Source organism: Cibotium barometz, chromosome 65, assembly GCF_041138505.1.
Source record: "Cibotium barometz isolate CiBa-2024 chromosome 65, ASM4113850v1, whole genome shotgun sequence".
Lineage (NCBI taxonomy): Eukaryota > Viridiplantae > Streptophyta > Polypodiopsida > Cyatheales > Cibotiaceae > Cibotium > Cibotium barometz.
This window is the reverse complement of record NC_141110.1, coordinates 28,939,935-28,962,973: the sequence shown is the minus strand read 5'-3', so window position 1 is coordinate 28,962,973 and position 23,039 is coordinate 28,939,935. Positions and strand designations below refer to the sequence as shown.

Below are 23,039 nucleotides of genomic sequence, written 5' to 3'. Positions count from 1 at the left end.
GAAGAGACGGGCGCTCATGGGAACCCACTCGCCATCATCATCCTCATCACCATGAATGATTAGCCCTAACTTGATCTCTTCATCCGGCTGAGATTCTACCACGAGCGCTAAATGCACCATGATGAGCCAGGTTATTCCTTTGCCATCATTTCACTTGTTGCCACATATCTCCTCTCTCTCTCTCTCTCTCTCTCTCTCTCTCTCATGTGTAATTCCCAATTTCCACTGTAGTTGTTGTCTCTGTCATCCAGCACATTCACTTGCAGACTTGCAGTAAGAGCTTCAGCTGCAAAGGCACAGAATACTCTTAACATATGAGCCCCCCTCCACGGCTCTTCTTCATAAATGGCCCCTCCCCTCCTACGGCCGTCCTGGTTAGGACGTCATTTCACTCCTCGTGATTCGTGTGACCGTTGATGTGACTAGCCTTGTGAGAAGCCTGGGCTCTCTCTCTCTCTCTCTCTCTCTCTCTCTATCTGTCTCTCTCTCTCGTCAAACCGCCCCACACTACCTACAGCAGCAGCAGCAGCAGCTTCTCTTCTCTTCTCTCTCCCTCTATGGTTTAAAAGGAGGGCCGCGTTCCGCCTGGAGACCGCGGTAGCCTCGACTGGAAGTCTAGAACACTGTTTCTTTCGTGCTGCAGTGATTCACTATCCTTTAAAACTCCCTCTGCTCTTGCAGATCTTTGCTGGAAATCTCACCTCACCCCCAGTCCCTGGTCACCCCCATCACTAAGGTGAAGATCCTTCTCAAAAGCAGGGCGCGGGTGTCTCAATTTCTCGGCGAACAAGCAGGCCTAGGTGCTTGAGGAGGGAGAATTCTTGCTCTGAATTCTTCTCTTTGAAGGGCGACCAGTGGTTCGCTGAGATGAGAAATTCTGCAAGGGCTTGCTTCCCAGAGGAAGCGTTGGAGCACGTGCTGGCATTTGTGACATCTCACAAGGACAGGAATGCAGTCTCTTTGGTCTGCAAAGCATGGTATAGAGTGGAAGCTCTGACGCGGAAATGCGTCTTCATAGGCAACTGCTACTCTGTATCCCCAAATGTGGTCACTCACAGGTTCAAGAACCTCAAGTGTCTCACTCTCAAGGGCAAGCCCAGATTCGCTGACTTTGGTCTTGTGCCACCTGAATGGGGAGCCTTTGCAGACCCATGGATTGCAGCCTTGGCACAGGCCTACCCTTGGTTCGAAAATCTCAGGCTGAAACGAATGACCATCTCGGATGGCTGCCTCGCCCTGCTCGCCCGTGCCTTCCCCAACTTCCGAACCCTGGTACTCACAAGCTGCGAGGGCTTCAGCAGCGGTGGCTTGGCACCCATTGCTGCCAATTGCAGGTATGTTGCCTCATCTCCAAACGCTTTGTTTGTCTCTCAAGTGCCGTATTAGCTGGCTTTCTGACTACCAATCCTAATTAATCCTAATTTGAGGTTGGGCTAGTCTGCATATAGCACTGGAATGAAGATAAATAAAATTCTCAAGCAACCCATTTCTACAGCATTGTGTTCTACCATGCTATACTCACAAGTTAAAGGCCAATGTGGGATACTAAGGAGGTTACTTGTGGCCATGGGTGATAAGGGTCTACATAGGTCTACCCTTCAACCCATGGCACATTCATCCTGATCTGTGTTCATCTCTATGGCACCATCTTGATTGGTCCTGTCTGAAAAAGATAAAAATGATAGTGAGCGGATTGTACAGTGGTTCTGGCACCATAGCAATGCGCTCATTGCTGTTGGTACAGGCGTAGCGAGGGATATAACAAAGTTTTTTTTTTTTTTTTTCGGTAGTACGTCCTTCAACAGGACACATTTGAGCCTGCCCGAGGGCAGCGAGGAGAACCGGAAAGCGGTGTGAAAGCACTTGCTCAAAGGTGTGTAAGGTGCCTTTGGCAGGGGGGATTCGGACCTGGGATCTCGGACCCCCCACCGCCCTTCCATGGATATAACAGGCTTCTTATAAGACTCGTGGCTTTCTTGTGCTCTCTCCTTTGCTATTTGTAAGTATCCTTTGGACTCATTATAATTTCTTGATCCATGACATTTACAGCTGTTTTCAATCTCTTGCTCAAAGGGGCTCATGTTGCTGTTGTAAAGTGATAGAAAAGTGGCACTCTATTGATCTGTCTATCAGTGTCATCATATTGTCTATGAATGGGAGTTAAGTGATGGCCTGTTTGTATTGTGTTGTTTCTAGATGCTATTGAAAAGCACACAGTTTTCTCAAGGTCCTGTTATGTGAGTGGTGTTTTGGCTTTCGTTTTCATGACTTCAAATGAGACGAGCTTCTGGATGATGCGTGGGGGGAGAGAGAGAAAGGGGGAGGATTATGATTTTTTAGTTTGGAGACCAAAATATGGTCTTTTGGAGTTGTAAGCAACCGTTAGTACACATGACCTCCAGTGTGCATGGGTAATTTGTGTGTGAGAGATCAAGTGTCATGGGACCTGTTCACGCCACTGGGCTAGTGGGAGGCCGGAGGGCAGTTGGCTGCCCTCCACACAGTTCACACCACAAAAAAACAAAACTCGAGATGCCCTCCGATGACAAATGTAACACCACCAGAAACGGCAGGTCAGATCTGGCTTTTCTTTTGACATTACAGGTTTTTGACAGCTTTTTCCAGGTAACAACCAATGGTTGCTTATTAATTTCAATATAAAATGTCTTTCTTAAAATCTTGAATGAACCTAACAACTCCTCTAAGTGAGAACTAAATCCCCTTCGGTGGCAGTGTTCGGAGGGCCATCGGTGGGGCTCCTGGTGGATGGCATGAACAGCTCCATGATTGGCCCAAGTTGTGGTTGAGGAAGTGGTAAGGATGATTAAGAAAATAAGATCCATAGCTGCCACATGTAAATGCTGTATACGCTGGGGAGATAAGAAGTGCATGTTCCTGGGAAAATAAGATCCATAGCTGCCACGTGTAAATTCTGTATACGCTGAGGAGATAAGAAGTGCATGTTCCTGGGTCTCTATCTCCCGCATGTCACCTGAGTTGCTTAGTCTATTGTGTGCCTAGGGTGCTGAGGGGAGCGTGGGAAGAGAGAGAGAGAGAGAGAGAGTCTCCACTTGTTTGAGATCGAATATGGCCTATGAGACATAGCTGACAATAATTATGGCCATACTGAAATAATAGTGAGAATAAGTGAGTTTTTTTTTTTTCTGTGTGTCGATGCGGTTGGTCCATTGAGTGCTTAAAATAATGGTGATGTCGAGAGTGAAATTTTTGGAAGTTATCTCACATTCTTGAAGGATGCGAGGGAAGCATGTGTTGATAGAGCAAAAGCTAGGCATTATATAAACTTGTGCTTCTCTTTCCTTTGCACTCCAAGAGAGCATACCATGAAGAGCTCGGATCATGGCCCGCCAGTCCCACATGCAAATGAAGAGTCTTCTTCTATTTTCTGAGATTGAGACACAGTTGACAATAATTATGCTCATACAGAAACAATAATGGGAGAGCTAGGCATTCTAGAGACTTGTGCCTGCTCTTTCCCTTGCACTCCAAGATGAGCATACCATGAAGATCCTTTGTGACTCAGATCTGCTATGCCATCGCCCGTTGGTCCCACATGCAAATAGAGAGTTACAACCTTTGAGAGAGATACAGTGGGGAGTTGTGGTTGCTTTCAGTATAAGATTTAAGGGTGCAACACTGCTGTGCATGCAATCTGTTAGTGCCTGCTATGTTGTTACCATTGTAGAGTAGGGTATCTTATCTTATTAGCGCCTTGCTGTGATGACATTACCTTAAATTTCTATAATATTAAATCCCCTTCGTCCTACTTGATATGACACTGATGTGAGGTCGTGACTAAGGGCAAAAAACCCTCAAGATAAGAGCCGTGTTGATCATGACCCGAATTCTGTAGAGGGATGTCAACAATTCAAAACTGAAAGTAGCCTACTTAATGGTAGCTTGATCCTTACCAAGGGAGTTCTTAAAGTTGTAGTTGAGGATTCACGTGTTTTGCTTCATGCTCGTGATTGCAGGGTGGTGTAACATGCATAGGTTAATGATGGATTGTAAACTCTGTGCATCATTTTGATTGGTTTCGGACTCCTAATAAGCAATGTTTCACTGCTCAGTAAACAAAGATGGTATGCATTTACTAATGGATTCTAGTTGCTGCAGGCACTTGCAAGTTCTGGAGCTTCACGAGTGTGAAGTCGACGAGACTGGAGGATATTGGCTCAGCTGTTTTCCGGATTCCTTCACAACCCTTGTTTCTCTCAATTTTTCATGCACCTTGAGTGAAGTGGATTTTGAAGCCCTGAAGAGGCTTGTGGCAAGATGCACGTCTCTCAAGAGCCTTAGGCTAAACAGTGCAGTGTCGTTTGAGCAGGTGGAACGCCTCTTACTTAAGGGACCTCAGCTCATGGATCTTGGCACGGGATCTTTCTTTGCCAGAGAGGCCTCATGCATCCGGACATTTGAAAAAGCCCTTTCAAATTGCAAGGGGCTGAATAGTTTGTCTGGCTTCTGGGAAGTGGCCTCCATATGCCTGCCATCTCTCTATCCAGTGTGTAAAAACATTACCTCCCTCAATTTGAGCTATGCGAGCTCCATTCGAAGTACTGAGATGATAAAGCTCATCGGCAACTGCCAACGTTTACAGCGACTCTGGGTATGTGAACCTTACTTACCCTTAGCAATTTCTGGGTGCATGATATGTAGGAGGATGATAGAAAGAAAATGCATGTCATGTTTTAGTGTTGCACTCGTACGTATCTTTGAAGTTCAGATGTGTGGCAGGTACTCGCTTCTGTCGGTGATGCAGGGCTTCAGGCGGTTGCCTCAAGTTGCAAGGAGCTTGAAGAGCTGAGAGTGTTTCCAAGCGCGGACAACCAAGGGCATCCAGAGGCCTCTGTCTCAGAAGAGGGCCTTGTTGCCATCTCTGCTGGTTGTCCGAAGCTGACTTCGATCCTGTATTTTTGTGGCAAAATGACAAATGCAGGCCTTGAAATTGTTGCAAGGAATTCGCCTCAAATTACTTGTTTTCGCCTCTGCATCTTAGACCCACAGATGCCAGACCATTTGACTAGAGAGCCACTCGATGAGGGGTTCGGGGCCATCGCCAAGTGCTGCAAAACTCTCACACGTTTCTCCCTCTCGGGTTTGCTCACCGACAAAGCCTTCTGCTACATTGGCATGTATGCCAAGCAAGTGGAGATGCTGTCCCTGGCATTTGCAGGGGAGAGTGATGTAGGGTTGCAGAGGATTATGGAAGGTTGCTCCAGGCTTCGTAAGTTGGAGATTCGAGACAGTCCTTTCGGAGATCCTGCCCTTCTGTTTGACATGCAGAAGTATGAGTGTATGAGGTCATTGTGGATGTCCTCATGCCAGGTCACTGCTTGTGGTGCTTCAATACTGGCCAAAGCCATGCCATCATTGAACGTTGAGGTCATCAGACATGATGATGATGATGATGCCTTGGATCCTAGAGTAGATAAGCTGTATGTGTATCGAACTGTGGCAGGCAAGCGTGGTGATGCCCCTCACTTTGTTCAAATGTGCTAGATCAACCACAGCTCTTCAGCAAGCAAACGGGCTACCTTGTCATGCAGCCATACCTGCAGAATTATCTTGTGTGGAAAAACTGGCCACCTCTGTCGATCAACATGTATGTACTATTCCAGTTCAAGTTCGTCTTCAGAGCTATTGGCTTTCCTTGTTTTGGTTTATCATCTTTGGGTAGAGAGTACAAAAGATTCAGAAGTGCCTGGAATGATTGTGTATAATCTATACATGCTACATGTGTTGATTATAATTTTCAAGGAGTTTCAGGAAATTTGAGGGCTGGCATGCACTCTCAAAACAATGTAATACCTAGTGCACTTTCACAACGATGGCTCATGGTAGTGTGACAGTTCAAGGTAGCTTGATTTTGGAAGGGGTAAGACAAATGATTTGGAAAAGAATGGTTTGTTGTCGAATGCTCACAAATGCAGCTGCTCTATTCCAAGTAGATGTTTTGTGATTTTCTTTTTTAGAAGCGAACTTGAGGCAACTTTGAAAAGTAATGAAACTACCGATTAACTTTGAAAAGTAATGAAACTGCCAAAAACCGGTAGCCCAGATGTTGGAAGTGTTTGAGTGCCTCCTCCCTGAGGTAGCGGGATCGAATCTCCTCGGATGAAACCGTGAGGCACCTAGTTGTAGGTTTTGTGTGTTTGTTGTGTGTGTTCAATTCAAGTTATCTCCAAAAAACAAACAAAAAGTAATGAAACTATCTATGTATAATATATTCAAAGTTGGTGATTCATGTCACAATCGTGTAACACGATCCTTGTTTCCTCCTAGAAGTCAAAATCTCATATGTCAATCTCTTGAATGCTTTGTATTGGCATGGATTACATGTAGGTGCATAATTTATGGCTTTCCAATACAAAAGTCTATATGTTTACTCCTAATGAAATTACACTTCATAAAATGCAAGGGATCCATTTTTGTGTCATTCTTTTTTCTTCTTTTTTCAATAGATTCCCCAAATCTTGAGATATATGACATCTTGAGATACATGCTCGGTAACGATTGTTTGTTGTAAGTTCGACTTTGAATTTGAAATGGGGCAATTTATTAAAGATAAAGTGGCTTGTGTGTTGATGAGATCAATAGTATGAAAACATGTATTAGTGATAAAAAAATCGGTCCATTTCTTCTTTGAAATTTATAACATCTAGCAATGTCTTTTCTTTGATTGATATTTAATTTATCCATAGTAGTTGGAGTAACAAATTGAAAGCAGTGGTGAGACAAGAAGTTCGGGCCCGAGGAAGGTGCAAAAAAGATTGGTCTTTGGGAGGACCAAAATGACCGGGCAACTACTTGCATTGGGTTGAGCCTTGCCAACGGGCTCGTACATCATCTTATCTCAAAAAGTATACAAAGGAGGTATGGGAAAAAATAGAAATTTTATTTTAAAATAAAATAGTGAATTCAAAATTATTCTTGAAAAAACAAAAACATTGATTTAATTACGAATGAAAGTGATGACCTTAGTGAACATTTAGGCGATATTGGGCTTGTCAATAACTCTCCAGTCTTGGGTTGGTTGTTGAAGATGATAACAAAATTGCCGTGCTCCTCAAGAGCATACAAAAGGTATCACATTTTTCCCAGATCTTAACTATTCTCTGGTTAGCCAAAGATACATCTTAGGAGACATAGTAGCAATGCTCATTGAAGAAGATACTAGACTCAAGGAGCAAAGTGAAGCATTGATCTTGAAAGGTCTATGCTAAGCAAATGGAAAGACAAGAAAGGAAGCAAGATCAAGTGTCATTATTGTAAAATACTTCAGCACAAGGAAGCTCAATGCTTCAAGAAGATGGAACATGAACAGAAGAAGTATCATGCATAACTGAAGAAAATGAACAAGTGGAGTAGGAGATAATAGCCACCACAACGGTACATGGTCTCTCTCTTAATGAGAGACTATGATTGGGCTTTCTAAACATTTATGTATGGGTCAAGGATTCTTTGCTCGGGTTGTTCCCCAAAATGAGATTGTGTGTAAAAGGGCCTTGATCATATAAAAGGTTCCATTCCCATGTCATTCCCAAAAAGGCAACTTTGAAAAGTAATGAAACTACCGATTAACTTTGAAAAGTAATGAAACTGCCAAAAACCGGTAGCCCAGATGGTGGAAGTGTTTGAGTGCCTCCTCCCTAAGGTAGTGGGATCGAATCTCCTCGGATGAAACCGTGAGGCACCTAGTTGTAGGTTTTGTGTGTTTGTTGTGTGTGTTCAATTCAAGTTATCTCCAAAAAACAAAGAAAAAGTAATGAAACTATCTAAGTATAATATATTCAAAGTTGGTGATTCATGTCACAATGGTGTAACACGATCCTTCTTTCCTCCTAGAAGTCAAAATCTCATATGTCAATCTCTTGAATGCTTTGTATTGGCATGGATTACATGTAGGTGAATAATTTATGGCTTTCCAATACAAAAGTCTATATGTTTACTCCTAATGAAATTACACTTCATAAAATGCAAGGGATCCATTTTTGTGTCATTATTTTTTCTTCTTTTTTCAATAGATTCCCCAAATCTTGAGATATATGCACATCTTGAGATACATGCTCGGTAACGATTGTTTGTTGTAAGTTCGACTTTGAATTTGAAATGGGGCAATATATTAAAGATAAAGTGGCTTGTGTGTTGATGAGATCAATAGTATGGTAACATGTATTAGTGATAAAAAATCGGTCCATTTCTTCTTTAAAATTTATAACATCTAGCAATGTCTTTTCTTTGATTGATATTTAATTTATCCATAGCACTTGGAGTAACAAATTGAAAGGAGTGGTGAGACAAGAAGTTCGGGCCCGAGGAAGGTGCAAAAAAGATTGGTCTTTGGGAGGACCAAAATGACCGGGCAACTACTTGCATTGTGTTGAGCCTTGCCAACGGGCTCGTACATCATCTTATCTCAAAAAGTCTACAAAGGAGGTATGGGAAAAAATAGAAATTTTATTTTAAAATAAAATAGTGAATTCAAAATTATTCTTGAAAAAACAAAAACTTTGATTTAATTACGAATGAAAGTGATGACCTTAGTGAACATTTAGGCGATATTGGGCTTGTCAATAACTCTCCAGTCTTGGGTTGGTTGTTGAAGATGATAACAAAATTGCCGTGCTCCTCAAGAGCATACAAAAGGTATCACATTTTTCCCAAATCTTAACTATTCTCTGGTTAGCCAAAGATACATCTTAGGAGACATAGTAGCAATGCTCATTGAAGAAGATACTAGACTCAAGGAGCAAAGTGAAGCATTGATCTTGAAAGGTCTATGCTAAGCAAATGGAAAGACAAGAAAGGAATCAAGATCAAGTGTCGTTATTGTAAAATACTTCAGCAGCACAAGGAAGCTCAATGCTTCAAGAAGATGGAACATGAACAGAAGAAGTATCATGCATAGCTGAAGAAAATGAACCAGTGGAGTAGGAGATAATAGCCACCACAGTGGTACATGGTCTCTCTCTTAATGAGAAAGACTATGATTGGGCTTTCTAAACATTTATGTATGGGTCAAGGGTTCTTTGCTCGGGTTGTTCCCCAAAACGAGATGTAATAATCTCGTGTGTAAAAGGGCCTTGATCATATAAAAGGTTCCATTCCCATGTCATTTTCCCACCTCTTGCATGAGTGCAAACGGTTGCACCTACAAAGTTATGAGGATAGGGGAGCTTTTTGCTAAAGGGGAGCTCTTGGAGCTTGCAGCTTGTAGCTGTGGTGGAGCTCTTTTATCTCGCCTTGTTGACTTGAGGTCCGTCTAGGTGTTGGAACCAATGGTGTGAAGTCGAAAGGCCATCATTGATGTTGCTGGAGGCCTTCTCGAGCACTACTCTCCATTTTAACCAAGAGGGGGTTAGATGGAAATCGAAGTTTTATGTGTATGAGATTTGTTCATCACATGTTTTGCTCGTCCTAAAAGATAGAATTTTTGTTTCGGTTTGAAAAGTATGCACTTCTCAAGTCTACCTAACCGCCCACTTTCCAAAGTTTAATTATTTTTCTAATTCGACAAGATCCATAGATTCAACCTAGTCCCATCTTATCCCATGGGTCTAGCCTATCACCCACCACTGGACCTATGGAGTCCATGTGTGAACTCACACACCCATGATTGAATTTACCACTTTACTCACACACGCCACTTACAAAAAACAAGAGCTCACGCACACATTCATTTATCCTCCTAAAAATAAATATACATCACATTTAACTTATTAAAAACCATGCATATATATCACATAAGTAACATATCAGTGTCACCTCAATCCACTTAAATCTCGTCACACCACGATTGTGATCCTTAGACCAGGATAGTACGCACCAATGAGTCCAAATGCTCTTGGACCATCGTGATGATCAAAGAAGCTCTACAATGTGCTAGAAAATAGGCGATCTAGCATCCATTCTTAGTGTGTTTCCTTAGTGATACCTTAGAGTGATTTGCATTCTAAGGTTAGAAGGCTCAATTACTAGAGTAACTGGGTGTAGGTTTAGTAGTTATCTTCCTTTGATTGGGGCATCACCTTTTAGGTGAGTAAGGTGAGAAATCATAGGGAGATGGAGAGAATCAAGGGCTCTAGGCGCCTCCCTCTCATGAGTCTATAAATTCAGGGACTACTACTCACACATTAGTGAGCTAGAGATAGCTAAGTGGGGAGTATAGTGCCCATGCTTTGTGTACTTGCTTAGTGATCAATATACTAAGTGGTCCTTTATGGAAATACTTGCACTCTTCATTGGTATTTTTCTATGTGATGCATTTGTGGTGACCTTGAGTATACTCGATTGCTCATTGGTTACATTTCATTAACATCTAAATGGTGGCATGTGTTGCTTTAATGGTGTGAGATTGTTTATGTGATGACCTTGTGCATTGCTTGATTCATTCAATGACTAAGCTCACACCATGTCTTTTAACATGGTATCAGAGCTCCTTTCCATGGGAGTGTAATCTTTCATGAGTTGAGAGAAACATCTTAGTGATTGTGGGTGTATGAGTGATTCTCATTGAGTTGATAGGGACATTCTCTACTATCATTGAAAGGTATTCCTTGTGATAGTTTCTTTGTTGCATTTGTTGCTGATTCATCACTTCCTTGGGTGGCACATTGGAGTGACGAAGAAGGTGTTGCATTTTGGGGCTAATTCATCACTTCATTGAGTGGCACATTGGAGTGAAGAGGAGGGTGTCAAAACTGTTCGAAACTATGTGTGTAGATCTCTATGTGAGCATAACCTCTTTGTGAATCTTATCTTGAAATCATTATCTCATCTATTCCTCTCATTCTCTTAGTGAGTGGCACAATAAGGGATTAAGGGAGGGATTATCACTTAGTGGGCACACCATTGTGGATGTGAATGAGCATTTCTATGTTAGAGGCACTTTGTGTGAAGAGCAAGTAGTGGTGGTGAATGGATTGTGAAGGGATTTAATTGCATCAACATTGAAGGCATTGAAGCTAAGCTCAGAGATCTTCTTCAAGTCATCATCAACAATCCAAAGGTCGTGCTCAACACTAAACTTGATGGGTAACAGATTAATGAAGTTACTTGCTGTTTTTTTCTGAATGACAGAAACAGTGTGCAGAAAGGTGCAATTTGGAGGGTCCAATCCCACTTGGGTGATTGTCCATTTCATCAATTGTTTTGGGGCATCTGTAGCCACCATAGGGCTTCAGGTTTAGGGCTGTGGACCTGCAGCAAAAGCCCAACAGTCGCCGCCTACAGCCTGGTTAACAGGCGGGTATCTCAGAGTTGAGAGAAGCAAAAGAAGAGCAACAAATTGGAGGCCATCATAGGTCACGCATTAGCAGCATTCGTGTGGGGATCCTGTAGCCCGTTCTGTGGCAAAGCGACTGAGCCTAAGAACCTGTAAAATCAGCGCATACAGAGCACGCCATTCAATATCCTCTCCAAAAGGGTCGTGCAGAGTCTGCACAAGGCAGTAAGTGTGAATTAGGAGCTTAATTAACACCTTATTAGGTGAAGTTGATGAGAAGTTTGTGGGGGTTCCTCTGGCACACACAGGGGCGATCCCCTCTAGCAGAAAATCAGTGAAGAAACTCCACGATTGCAGAAGAATCTGGTCTCCCCAAATCTGCTCAACTTCCCCCTTAATTATAGGAGGGAAAGTTCAACAGTCATCATTCATCTTTGTAATTATTAATTGGTAATTTCCAAGGTGTATAAGGCATGTTTGCATAGCCTCTTTGTGAGGACTCTCGCATTAACCTTATCTACACACATCTAAGTGGACATTGCATTTCTTTGTGATCAACATTTTGTAAAATGCTCTAGCATTATAAAGAGCATATGCCAATTTTTTGAGTGAAAGCACATCATGTGAGCACACATGATACATAATGTGCATACCATGTGTGAGGGATGGGAACACATACTTCTTGATGGTTCTTATCCTTGTGAAAGACATGGTGACCTCATCTTTTCCATGTGTGAGATGGAAGCAACATGATCATCTTCTCATCTACTTTGTGTGTATCTTGGTGACTCTAGACACTCCTTGTGTGAGAAGGAAGTGGTTTTGTCATCATGTGAACTCCTTGAACAAAAAATTGTAATGTCCTCATGTTATAAAGGACTTGGATCAACCTTTATGATAATGCATGTGATACTCTCCATATGTGTGAGATGGAGGTCACTTGCATACCTTGTGAGTTCTACTTCGTGGTTATTTATATGTTACCTTTGTGGTACATTTACTATGTGAGCACATGTATTGTGCACATCTCCTTTGTTGAGATTCTTGGTGATACTCCTTTATGGTCTCTATGTGAGATCATGATCCTTTGTGATGGTGCACTTCATCAACTTCTTGATGAAGATCTAATCTTGGTGGTGGTTCCATTCCTATGTGCTAGATGGGATTTCATTCATGATGACTACCTTGGTGGTACCTACATCGACTTGGTGACTTCTTTGTGGCTTATTTGTGATGGTTTCTTCTTGAAGAGGGCATGGGTGGCAACATGCTCCTATTCAAGACCTTTGTGTACTTCTTAAAATAAGCATGAGTGTCAGCATTCTACATTTGTTAGTGAAATTACATTTGTATCACATCTTATAGCCTGTGGGGAAAATTTGTTATCTTAGTGATATCTTACTAATTTCTTATCTTAGTGATAGAGTTTATCCAAGCACACCCTACGTGGTATGGATGCTTGATCAAGGGAGGGTGCTAGAAAATAGGTGATCTAGCATCCATTCTTAGTGTGTTTCCTTAGTGATACCTTAGAGTGATTTCCGTCCTAAGGTTAGAAGGCTCAATTACTAGAGTAACTGGGTGTAGGTTTAGTAGTTATCTTCCTTTGATTGGGGCATCACCTTTTAAGTGAGTCAGGTGAGAAATCATAGGGATATGGAGAGAATCAAGGGCTCTAGGCACCTCCCTCTCATGAATCTATAAATTCAAGGACTAGTACTCACACATTAGTGAGCTAGAGATAGCTAAGTGGAGAGTATAGTGCCCATTCTTTGTGTTCTTGTTTAGTGATCAATATACTAAGTGGTCCCTTGTGGCAATACTCTCTCTTTGCACTCTTCATTGGTAGTTGTCTATGTGATGAATTTGTGGTGACCTTGAGTATACTCCATTGCTCATTGGTTACATTTCATTAACATCTAAGTGGTGGCATGTGTTGCTTTAATGGTGTGAGATTGTTTATGTGATGATCTTGTGCATTGCTTGATTCATTCAATAACTAAGGTCACACCATGTCTTTTAATAGAATCTCTTGAATCCACCTCAACACTAATGTCACTAAACCTTAGGAATCACTTTTATTGGTCATCCCTTTCCCAGAAGCACGAACACTCATATACTAGCATCAAGAGGCTGTAAGCATGTTCACGTGCTCTTAAAACATTATCCGGGCGTTGCTAACTAGCAATGCTTGTTAGTTGCATTTTAAAACGTCCTACATTCTCCTTTTTCAATTTTAAATGTATTTGCAAATGTCATTTCCTCCCTTTCCAAAGTTTAAAAATAATTTCTTTATAATACTGTCGTTTAGTTACACACCAGAATGTGGACACGTGAGTTGAGCTCCATCTCTCTCTCTCTCTCTCTCTCTCTCTCTCTCTCTCTCTCTCTCTCTCTCTCTCTCTCTCTCTCTCACACACACACACACACACACACACACACACACACACACACACACCCTCTCCCCCCCCACCCCGTGTCACCCTCTCTCTCAGCATCTCGGCAGGCTCCAAGACTCCCTCTTTTCCTTCCTCTCACATCCTCTCCCTGTTCTCCCACACTCTTCCCTTTTCTGCAAAGATATGGAGAACCGTACAGTGTCATCTAATCAGGCAGGTGTTTTTGCGATGCAGAGAATGTCTTCAATGGAGGTAAAGAAATTTAACCACTATGTGTATGAAAGCATGCCTGATATCTTGGCAAATTTCCTAACTATCATTACACATGTATGTTTGCAGTTAGCAAGAGAAACTTGCAGAAGAGATCCATTACGAATGATGGATCCCAACTTACAAGACCCATTCTTACCGTCATTAGGGAGTATGACGGTAAGAGTTGGGAGAAACTTGCAGAAGAGATCCATTACGAATGATGGATCCCAACTTACAAGACCCAACTCTTACCGTCATTAGGGAGTATGAGAGAGAAAGGAAGAGGAACAACGAGAGGAGCAGAAATGCAGGAAGGGTGAGGATGGAGTACATGCTCTTGATGAAGAAGAAAAGCATTCAATATCTTCTGAGATATTGAAAGTTTTCAAGCAGAGGACCGAAAGCTTTGTTACATAAGTGAGACACGAAATCTGGAATCCAGTCATTCAGCATCCTCCCATTCAAGCAATCCAAGAACAGTCTACATGAGAGGAGGCTGTTGTTCAAACCCTAGTCATTTCCAATGTGCGGAATACATTTGGGCTTGTCAAGCAGCCATGTTGTAAAGAGGAGTTGTTTTTGAAGAATACAACATTGTCCATGATGTTGAATTTAAAGGAAAATATTCCTATTGCAAAATTCTCAAGGGTCCTTGAAGTCCCCCCTCGTAGCTTGTACAAGGCAAAATCACAAGTGAAACCTAATGCTGATGGAATGTTTTCATTAGCTGCATGTCATAAGCAACATCGTCATAGCCCAGTCACAAATGAAATGAAAGAATTGGTTTACACATTTTGGAGAGATAAAACGCGTGTATCCCCTAACAAAAAGGATGTTTGTCGACACAGAATGGGGAGGAAAAGTTATATAAGGCACCCCGTGCACATGCTAAAGGAGCCTCAGGTGTGATCAATCTAACTCAAGTGAAATAAATCAAGTCTCTACTAATTACACTAGTGATTTATGTTCTACTCTACTTTAAACTTGATGCTAATTAGCAATAGGAACTCCTTTGCTATAGTTACTCCTTCATCTCATAATTAAAGCTTCCTATGATAAATATAAATAGCACTACAAAGTGTGCTATCTAGTGTCACATCAAAAAACCTGCATGGTCTAATAGCTAGATGATGCTAACTAGAATGGTCTAATAATAACAAGAATGGTATGATAACTAGTATGTGCTAATAACTAGATTGTGCTAACTAGCAAGGTCTACTAACAAGCACGATCTGATAACTAGCATGGCCTAATAACTAGACGATGCTAACTAGCATGTGATTTTAGCAAATAGATGATGATAACTAGCATGGCCTAATAACTAGACGATGCTAACTAGCATGTCTAATAACAAGCAAGGCCTAATAACTAGCATGTGCTATAATAACTAGATTATGCTAACTAACATGGTCTAATAACAAGCATGTGATGCAACTAGACTATGCTAACTAACATGGTCTAATAATAAGCATGTGATGCTAGCATGGTATGATAACTAGCATGTCTAATGACAAGCAAGGTTTGATAACTAGCATGTGCTAATAACTAGACTATGCTAACTAACATGGTCTAATAATAAGCATGTGATGCTAGCAAGTATATATGCTAACTAACATGGTATGATAACTAGCATGGCCTAATAATTAGATGATGCTTACTAGCATGGTCTAATAACAAGCATGGTCTAATAAGTAGCATGTGCTAATAACTAGATTATGCTAACTAGCATGGTCTGATGACAAGCACGGTCTCACTAGCATGTTGAGATATCGAGCTCATCTAGTGAGGTGGTGGACACTGATGACCCGCCTGGGGGATAGGCCCCACTTTTACACTACTGGCATGGTTGGTGAGATCATGGGTGATATGCGGCCAGTGGGATGACAGGCTGTGTGACAGCCATTCTAGAGACTAGCATAGTCATAGCGCCAGCTCATTTAGTTGGGTTCACACTCTAGAGAACCCTAGTATGTATTTGGTTGAGTACCTTTCATATTATGTGTACTCTTATTTTTGTATATGGTGTGTTGAGTGTTGTGTGAAGAAGAGAAGATTTTCAGCCTCTCACCTTGTGTGTTCTCTTTTAGGATTTTGTGAGTGTGTGTGTGCTTGCAAGAGCTCAAGCTCTCTTCTCCCCTGCATCTTTTCATGGTATCAGAGCCTGGTTCTTGCTAAGGGCTGAGCTGCAAGCAAGAGAAGCACAGGAAGCGGTACGAGGGTAAGAGCTTCATCTACTCTTCCCTATTTGTGTTGGCCACAACACCCTTGTCAGGAGCTCTACTGGAGGCACCAGCAAACGATCTCTGATTGAGGAGCTTTCTTCGCGGGAGTAAAGCTATAGGGAAACTATACCGTCCTATTAAACAGCATTTTTTGGGTCGAAATTACGTTTCGGGCGCGTTACGACCTCCGTTTTTCAGAAAGCAGGCGATTTCGAGCACTGCGGGTAAGTCATCAATTCTTTGCAGAACTCTGTTTTAAGAACTGCAGGAAGACAAATTGGTTGTGTAGACATTGTGTGTGCTGCGAGGAGGTCAACAGTTGCCATTGGGTGTATGTATGCACATTGAGGTCATTGGTACATTTGAGTGTACTACAGTACCGTTGCAAAAAATACAACAGTTTGTGCAGGACAAACCAGAGTGCTGTTTTTGGTAAATTTGTGTGTCTGGCAAGATGTCAAATGATGGCATAAACCAAATTGTTGCTGAGAAGCTTGATAAGAACAACTTCCATGCTTGGAGGTTCAGGTTGACAAATTTCCTGATGGGAAAGGGTTACTGGGACTATATAGAAGGTGAGCATAAAGAGGCACCGGAGATACCGGAGAACAATCCGACTGCTGAAGATGTGAAAGAGTTCAAGGATTGGAACCAAGGAGCCAGAAAAGTTATGTATTGGCTCTCTCTATTAATATACACAGGACACCATGATTGGGCACATACAGGATGCCAAGTCCCCCAAGGAGGCCTGGGACACCTTGGTAAAACTCTATGAAACAAATACCAAGGTACGAAAGATACAGTTGAAGAATGAACTTCATACTATGGAGAAAAAGAGTATGTTTGTGAATGACTATGCATTAAAGATCAAGGGTATTGTGGAATCCCTTGCATCTATTGGTGTTTCAGTAGATGATGATGATAAGGTGGAAGTCTGTCTACGTGGTCTCGGGGGCCACAATACAAGGCGTGCAAGACGTCTATTCAGACTCGGGAAAACATTCCCAATTTCACAGATTTGGTGTCTATGTTGATTATAGAAGAGAAGAGCTTGGGTGAAGACCAACAGCCTTCACAAAACAAAAAGAGTTCAGAGCAACAGGCCTTCTACTACACAAGTTCAGGAAGAGGACGAGGTGGTAGAGGAGGCCGTGGACGCGGCCAAGGAGGTGGCCAAACAGGTAATCAGAATTATGGGCAGCAGCAACAACAACAACAACAGTCCCAGAATTCACAAAACAACAACAAGATGCAGGTGGAAGAGGCCAATTCAGAGGCAGGGGGAGTCAAAGAGGTCGTGGAAATTGGCAAAGGCAGTATAATGATACACGTGGATGCTTTTATTAAGGTAAGCCTGGACATGTGCAAGCAGATTGTTATAAGAAGCAGGCTCACATGCAAAATGGAAAATTGCAGCAAAACAATTATGTATCCTCAAGCAGAAACAATGAGGATAATGAAAGGTTGTTTGTTATGCAGCATGTCATTAATGCCATGTCTGAAAATGTTGAAGCAGCACATAAAGATGATGTATGGTACGTTGTTTCAGGTGCTTCGAACCACATGACAAGTCATGGGGAGTGGTTCAAGGAGATGAAAAACCTTGAAAGACTAGGTTATGTGGAAACAGGGGATGACACTGCTCATCCAATTGCCCATGTTGGAGATGTGCCATTGTCCATGCAGGATGGCAAAGTGAAGTACCTTGCAGATGTACTTCATGTTCCGAACATAACAAAGAATCTGGTTTCAGTTGGCTAGATGATTGAGCAGGGTTTACAGGTTTGGTTTGATCCTGATGGTTGTTATGTTGAAGACTTTAAAGACAAGTGCAGGTTGGTTGGCAAAAGGCAACAGAGTGGGCAGAATGTTTACATTAAATGTAAACATGCGTGAAGTGAGTGCTGCGATGTTTGCAAATGGTTCAAGAATTGTTGCAGACACAGACATTTGGCATAAAAGAATTGGACATGTGAATGTGCAGAGAATGAAGTCTATGCAGACTAAAGGAATTGTGACAGGGCTGCCAAAGTTTAAAGTTGAAGGTATGCAGAAAATATGTGAAGCATGCCAATTTGGAAAGCAAACAAAGCATGTATTTCCACACGTGACAGAAATGTGAGTAGAAATACACTAGATGTTGTGCATTCAGATATATGGGGTCCTACGAAGACCATGTCTATATGGGAGGCTGCTGGTATTATGTGACATTTATTGATGACCACACAAGGAAAGTGTGGGTATACTTCATGAAGGAGAAGGGTGAGGTGTTCACTCATTTTCAGAATTTCAAAGTTATGGTTGAAAAGCAAACACGGAAACATGTAAAGTGCCTAAGATCAGATAGAGGGGGAGAGTACTTCTCCAATGAGTTCTCTGAATTTTTGAAGAAGACTGGTATTCGGAGACAGTTTACATGCAGATACACTCCGTAACAAAATGGAGTTGCTGAGCGAAAAAACAGGCACATTGCTGAGATTGCGCGAGCATTGATGGGAGAGAAGAATATGCCGCATAGCTATTGGGCTGAGGCTGTTTTTACAGCAGTTTACATCATCAACAGGACTCCAACTGCAGCCATACATGATGTAACTCCAGAGGAGAGGTTTACTGGCAGAAAACCTGATTTATCTCATCTGAAAGTCTTTGGATGCATTACATATGTGCATGTGCCAGATGAGCTGAGAACTAAGTTGGATCCAAAAGCTGAAAAATGTGTGTTTATTGGGTATTCCCTTGACCAAAAGGGATACAGGTGTTATAACCCTGCTACATGTGAGTTGAGGGTAAGTAGGGATGTTGTTTTTGATGAGATGAGCAGCTCGTATGCTGCTCAAAACGAAGCTATTGGGGCTAATGTGAGTGGAAATGTGGTTGCACAAAATGCAAGTCAACAATCACAGTCTTTGAGTGGACCAGGAGAGTCCTCATCTAGTGGTTCAATTGATAGACCATGGAGTGGCAGGCTGCGTCATAATACCAGTCCTGCAAATGTGATTAGTACATCACATAAAGGCAAAGAGAAAGTGGTTGAGACCCTTAGTATGCTTGACATTTCTGCAAGGCATTCTCATGTTGATGGAGAGTCTAGTGGCTCTCAGAGATAAGCCTTGATGAGGATCTTGGGATACCAGCTATGAGAACACCTGGTGTAAAGAAGGCTATGGAAGCCATGAATACAAAGCTGTGAAGATCTGGGGGAGAGTGAAGAATCCTGTGCAGAGGTTTACCTATGATGGTTATGTAGCACATCACTATGCATACATGGCAAAAGTTGTAAGATCCCTATTCCCACCGAGCAACGGATTCAGGATACTGGCAGCGGAAGTAGCACTTCTCGTGCGGGACAGGGGTCCCACATTCGGGGCCTCACCCACGGATATCCGGATAAGAGACTAATCCGTCGGTTGTTCCAAAACCGAACCCGGAAAAACTTCCTTTACCGGAAAGCACGGGTGATTCCACCAGGAAAACTTTTACTCTAACGTAGTCAAACCTTACTGATCAAACAGATCCGACTACATCTATAAAGATACTTGGTCAGATCAAGGAAGAAACTTGCACTTGGATCATTGGGATCAACGCTTTTTTCCCCATCAAAAGGCACAGCCGTTGATTCCTATCCATAGAACAATTGCTGTCCGGGATTTACTTTATCTATCGTAATAACAAAAATCGAGTCTCGATTTACGGATCCATAAGTCCAGCCTAACCCCATCCAGTCCCATGGGTTAGCCAACCGCCCAACCACTGTAGTGATGGGATCCAATTAAGAATTTGGTTAGGTTTTGTCCCGGGTACCAAGGAAAAGAGTTCCAAGGTCCCCTAGCCGGAAGTTCATGCAAAATAAAACTAGTCACACCACTTACACACCCAATATGAAATTGCCTTTTCACAGATTCAACTAGTTTTAAAACAATCCTTTAATAAAACCATAGTATCACTGATCACCATCTTCCAATTTATCCGGTTGATTCAATTTCCCATCATTCCTTCATCAGAGTATCTATGGCATCATTGGCAACTAGAACGCTCACCACCTGTCCACTCAGGGGCCGTTTCAATAGTTCCTAGCCCATAATACTCGGCAATATAATCACTTATCAAGATGGACTCTCGTTGAAGATCAGCAAGATCAACCAACAGATCCATATAAAGAGCCATGGACTCATCCATTGAGGACCAGCAAGGTCAGTCAACCAGATCCATGCCCGGTTTCAGAAAACAACTCTTACTCCTTGTTCCAATATCTTCCTCGACGCACGCGTGGGTATCCTGGGCGACCCAGAGCCCGAGCACCGTATAGTCAGCACCCTCTAGGATCCTTCGCAGGTGACCTAGCGCTTCACTCATAGGCCGCTTCCTTGGCCCCTCATCCACCGTAACGGAAGCTCACCATTTTAATCGCACCGAGGCTGGTCAAGACCTCGGCCGACCTTGCTGCGCGAGACGTCCTCCATTGACTCTCCGTCAAAGCAGTTGCAACTTTATCAGTTAGGTCTCCACGACCTTGATCACAAGACGGTCAAAATGCTTTCCCAGCATTCTTGACATAAAACAGTCACAAAAATACAGTTTCTATATCGAACTCCATCTTTCCACATTATTTACAAACAGTCACAAAATACAGTTTCTATATCGAACTCCATCTTTCCACATTATCCCTCCTCAATCCACATTACTTATTGTACATTCCCTTCATATGTACTCATTCTCATCCATTCATTCATACATTATTTTCCATACACATTCACCTTCATTATTCTTCATACCCATCCATGCATACATCCATTTTCACATCCTTACTCATACATCCACATCCACATACATACATCCATACATACACATCTACATGCATACATCCATACATACACATCCATATGCATACATCTACATCCTCATTCGTACATCTACACCTACATGCACATTCATGCTTCTTCATCCATACATCCTCATTTACATGCACATTCACATCCATACATACATCTATTTTTTCCTTCCCATTCATATAGCCCCATACGCCTTCACATCTATTCTTTTACATCACATCCATTTTCACCTTATGACAACCCATATACATCTTATCTCATCACATACACTTCTTATCTCATTCCATACACATCTTATCACATCTTAACTCATCTTATCACAACCTAACTCATCTCATATACATCTTATCACATCTCATATACTTCTTATCACATCTTAACTCATCTTATCACATCTCATACACCTCTTATCACATCTCATACACCTCTTATCACATCCTAACTCCTCTTATCACATCCTAACTCATCTCATATGCATCTTATCTCATCTTATCACATCTCATACACCTCTTATCACATCTTAACTCATCTTATCACATCTCATACACCTCTTATCACATCCTAACTCCTCTTATCACATCCTAACTCATCTCATATGCATCTTATCTCATCTTATCACATCTCATACATCTCTTATCACATCTCATACACCTCTTATCACATCTTAACTCATCTAATCACATCCTAACTCATCTCATATGCATCTTCTCTCATCTTATCACATCTCATACACCTCTTATCACATCTCATACACCTCTTATCACATCTTAACTCATCTAATCACATCCTAACTCATCTCATATGCATCTTCTCTCATCTTATCACATCTCATACACCTCTTATCACATCTCATACACCTCTTATTACATCTTAACTCATCTTATCACATCCTAACTCATCCTTTATGCATACCTCTATGCAAGAATTTTAATTGTGATAAAAGTAACACTTTTACAATAAAATAATCATTTTCTTTTATAATATTTTTACAATAAAATAATAATTTATTTATTTTTTTCATTTCTATGCACGAAATTCAATATGCTGAAAATAACTTTTTATAATAAAATAATCATATTTTTTTCTTTAGAGTTTTATAATAAAATAACAAAATATTCATCTTTTATGCATACCTCTATGTATGAAATTCAATTATGTTAAAAGTAACACTTTTATAATAAAATATTTATCTTTTACGCATACCTCTATGCATGAAATTCAATTATGTTAAAAGTAACACTTTTATAATAAAATATTTATCTTTTACGCATACCTCTATGCATGAAATTCAATTATGTTAAAAGTAACACTTTTATAATAAAATATTTATCTTTTATGCATACCTCTATGCATGAAATTCAATTATGTTAAAAGTAACACTTTTATAGTAAAATATTTATCTTTTATGCATACCTCTATGCATGAAATTTAATTATGCTAAAAGTAACACTTTTGATATAAAATTTTATCCATTATGCATACTTCTATGCATGGAAATAAAAATTATAAAAGGAACACTTTTGATATAAAAATTTATCCATTATGCATACTTCTATGCATAAAATAAAAATGATAAAAGTAATACTTTTGATATAAAAATTTATCCTTTATGCATAATATAAAAATTCAATTTTCTCATGACTAATGAATTTCTTTCAATTAATCTAGGATGATAATTCCTAGAATATGGTAGGAAGTCCTCTTTTCATGCTTTGAATGAAATTATTTTATGTGTAAATTTTTATAAAATTTTGCCATAGCTTCGCTACTATGACTGATAAATCTCAATTATTTTTAAAAAAATAAGACTTATCTTTAAGGGAATGATTAGAATGATCCCTAATTGGATCATTAATCCTTCATGGATTGAATCAAAAATAATCATGGAATACATAAACTAAAAGCATAGATAAAAAAAACCATTAATTTGTTCTTGAATATAGATTAATCTTGGATTAAGAAAAAGCTTTATGAAAAGCTTCATTTGGATTGAGAGTGGGTCATGAGTATGACCATTTCTTAAGTGAGAGAGAAAAAAAAACCATTAGAATTAAACATAAATAGAAATTTATGTAATTCTTTTCTATCA

The 23,039-nt window shown here is 40.9% G+C and overlaps 1 protein-coding gene across 2 annotated transcripts; it reads left to right on the top strand.

The window, feature by feature from the left end:
- Positions 1–226: 226 nt before the first annotated feature.
- On the top strand, positions 227–5,939 carry LOC147603148 (protein AUXIN SIGNALING F-BOX 2-like). 2 transcript variants are annotated; one of them, XM_086797009.1, is made up of 4 exons: positions 236–1,334; positions 2,734–2,814; positions 4,138–4,630; positions 4,759–5,939. In XM_086797009.1, exons 1-4 carry the CDS (start codon positions 868–870, stop codon positions 5,521–5,523), a joined length of 1,806 nt encoding a protein of 601 aa, XP_086653135.1. In that variant the 5' UTR covers positions 236–867; the 3' UTR covers positions 5,524–5,939. The 2 variants fall into 2 exon arrangements, with proteins under 2 accessions (XP_086653136.1, XP_086653135.1); XM_086797010.1 differs by lacking the exon at positions 2,734–2,814 and having other exon boundaries at positions 227–1,334.
- The last annotated feature ends 17,100 nt before the right edge of the window (positions 5,940–23,039 follow it).

Bases quoted from the DNA above. Each gene is read 5' to 3' on its own strand.
- LOC147603148 (XM_086797009.1), top strand. From the start codon at position 868: ATGAGAAATTCTGCAAGGGCTTGCTTCCCAGAGGAAGCGTTGGAGCAC. The intron at 1,335-2,733 runs GTATGTTGCCTC...CTTCGGTGGCAG, and splicing joins CCCATTGCTGCCAATTGCAG to TGTTCGGAGGGCCATCGGTG. The intron at 4,631-4,758 runs GTATGTGAACCT...GATGTGTGGCAG, and splicing joins AACGTTTACAGCGACTCTGG to GTACTCGCTTCTGTCGGTGA.